Here is a 2,500-nt window from a genome sequence, read left to right as displayed (position 1 = left end):
GCGTGCGTGCGTGCGTGCGTGCGTGCGCGTGCGTGCGTCGGCGTGCGTACGTGCGTGGTACGTGGTGTGTGTGTGTGTGTGTGTGTCTGTGTGTGTGTGTGTGCTGTGTGTGTGGTGTGTGTGTGTGTGTGTGGTGTGTGTATGTGTGTGTGTGCAAGATTTGCTATTAAATTAAATCGTTGTCGAACGGATTAATACCAAGCCACTCCAATTCGTATCTGTGAAATGAATAAATAGTCCTTTTGTATCATGGTTCTCCAGTTGCCCATGGAATACTGGCTTACGAACGGTTACGCTCAGTGGTTTGGAGGAAAAGACAGGGGCAAGGCAATGCGCGATTATGGGAACGTGCTTGTAAAGCAACCGACCCGTACAATACCAATTACACTGTCCTCAAATGTAAGTATTTGCGTGGATATCTGTAACATATGATATACCTGTGTTATAACTAACCTCGGACTTCTCTGTAGTAATATAAGCCTGTACTGGGCAGGACATGGCTGCAGCGATCTACTGATGTCCAGCGTTGATAACTACATGCCCTGTGCATTTTGTTGCATTTCTTCCTAATTACGCCGCAGTATATAATAGCTAATTAATATAATGAGTTAAAGCATATATAATAATAATATTAATAATAATATAATAATTAAGCTAATAGTATATAATTACGCCGCCGTAATATAATATGCTAAAGCGCGTAAACCATCTCTTTCAAATTTCGCAACGCAGCGCTCGACTCAGATCAACAGCAACCTGTGGGCCACGCATTAACGTACGCACGTACGCGTTACGTATATTGTACTAGTGTAACACACATTTAAATCATGATTCTCACCGAGGCATCAGATGTCGAGCGTTCTAAGTACCATTTTTACAGTGAAGATCCTTCTGGCGCTAGGGTTGACGTACGGTTCACGATTGATGTACGCAGCCTTCTCAGTAAAAACGGACGTCCGCATTCTCGACTAATTACAAAGAAGCACTTCCGATTTCAAAGAGGTGCGGAGCAGTTTACGAACGATTGGTAGGTATTCATTCACGCATCGGTAATATAACAGAAAATATAGCCTATATTAGGTATAATGTAATATATCAACATAGCATGATATCGCGCATGTGTGCGCGCGTGCGGTGCGTACGTGTGCGTGCGCGTGCCTGTGCAATGCCTTCGAATTCGTGCGTATGAAAATTATAGCGATATTATAATATGTAATGTGAATATACCTCGCGTGGAGGCCTAAAGATCTATCGAATAGACACTATTTATATACAGGAAATATCGCGGCTATAAATACGAGAAAGATCAGTGCGGTGCTGCTGTGTTGATTATTGCGGAGAGTAACTCAGGCTTGTGTTTTCCAGTTGGCTGAGATGCCGGCAACTAGCTGGAGGGTTTCAGTTCAGCGCCACGTGTCAATAGCACCACTGGTTCGGCAGAAGGTGCGCATGCGCATAAATAACTACAAATTTAATTAATAATCAAATAAATTCTTTAATAAAATTATTAATAAAATTTTTAATATATACGTCTTTTATTAGACTAATACTACCAGGAGTAAGATAATATAGGTTAATAATAACATAGTATAAATAGGTAAGTAAGTAATGCTAGATAAGTTAATAAATAACATAATATAATAATATAGGTTTATAATAATAGATAATAATATACTTATTATCTTACTCCTGAATACTACTAGTACTACTACTAATATATAATACTACTTAATTATTACACAAACTTAAATTAATAATAATTTATATAGTTAAATAAAAAGTTGAGAGTTTTTAAGTTTAATTATAATAATATAATAATTATAAGTATAAGTATAATTATAATTCAATAATTTTAATATAATATATTAGTGTTTTATTTATTAGTTAATAAATAAGTTAATAGTTATTTAATTATTAAATAATTAATGAAATAAATTCATTTATATTATTACGCGTCTACATACAGCAGTAAGCATTGATTAGGGTTGCATGTGAATATTGTTAATGTGTAAAGCGATCTTCATTAATTTGTACACAATGATTAATCTGCCTGTTGTTTTCTATATCTCGGCAGCTTCTGCTTCTGAATCCAGCTTTCGATTTAATGTGAGCGCGTAACACGGTGCTTGGAATAAAAATCGACGTCTTCGTATGTTTACAGAGCTTACTGTCGACACTCGGCACTCACTAGGCATAATAATAGGATTGAGCTGCGCGGCTCTTTTTCTTATACTAGGGAACGCAGAAGTATTATCGTTGGTTCTGCTAGCAACAGCAATCGTGCGACTTGGTCGGCCGTTAGACGGGGGTCACGGTCGTGCCGATCCGATAGCAGGGATGAGGTTGGGTAAGTGTGTCCAACTATGGTGTGTGTGTGGGGGCGCGCGCACGTGCGTGCGTGGTCGTGCGTGCGTGGCTTACGTGCGGGTTTGTGTGTGTGTGGTGTGCGTCTCAATTGGTGAGAGAAGTCGTCGAATTGTGTACGGGGCGCGCCAAATGT

General features: G+C 39.0%; 1 protein-coding gene across 1 annotated transcript in view; it reads left to right on the top strand.

Annotated features, from left to right (window-relative positions):
* The window catches only part of LOC106806209 (protein dispatched homolog 1-like), a 22,316-nt gene that overhangs the window by 11,003 nt on the left and 8,813 nt on the right, over nucleotides 1-2,500 (top strand). The window contains exons 7-8 of the mRNA XM_014808082.1: nucleotides 262-399; nucleotides 1,366-1,443. Of these exons, the coding sequence (XP_014663568.1) occupies nucleotides 262-399; nucleotides 1,366-1,443 (216 nt within the window). The remainder of the gene's footprint in view (nucleotides 1-261; nucleotides 400-1,365; nucleotides 1,444-2,500) is intronic.

Source organism: Priapulus caudatus, unplaced genomic scaffold (assembly GCF_000485595.1).
Source record: "Priapulus caudatus unplaced genomic scaffold, Priapulus_caudatus-5.0.1 Scaffold148, whole genome shotgun sequence".
NCBI classification, from domain to species: Eukaryota; Metazoa; Priapulida; class Priapulimorpha; order Priapulimorphida; family Priapulidae; genus Priapulus; species Priapulus caudatus.
Note: the sequence above shows the minus strand (reverse complement) of the source record. Positions and strands in the feature narration are given on the sequence as shown.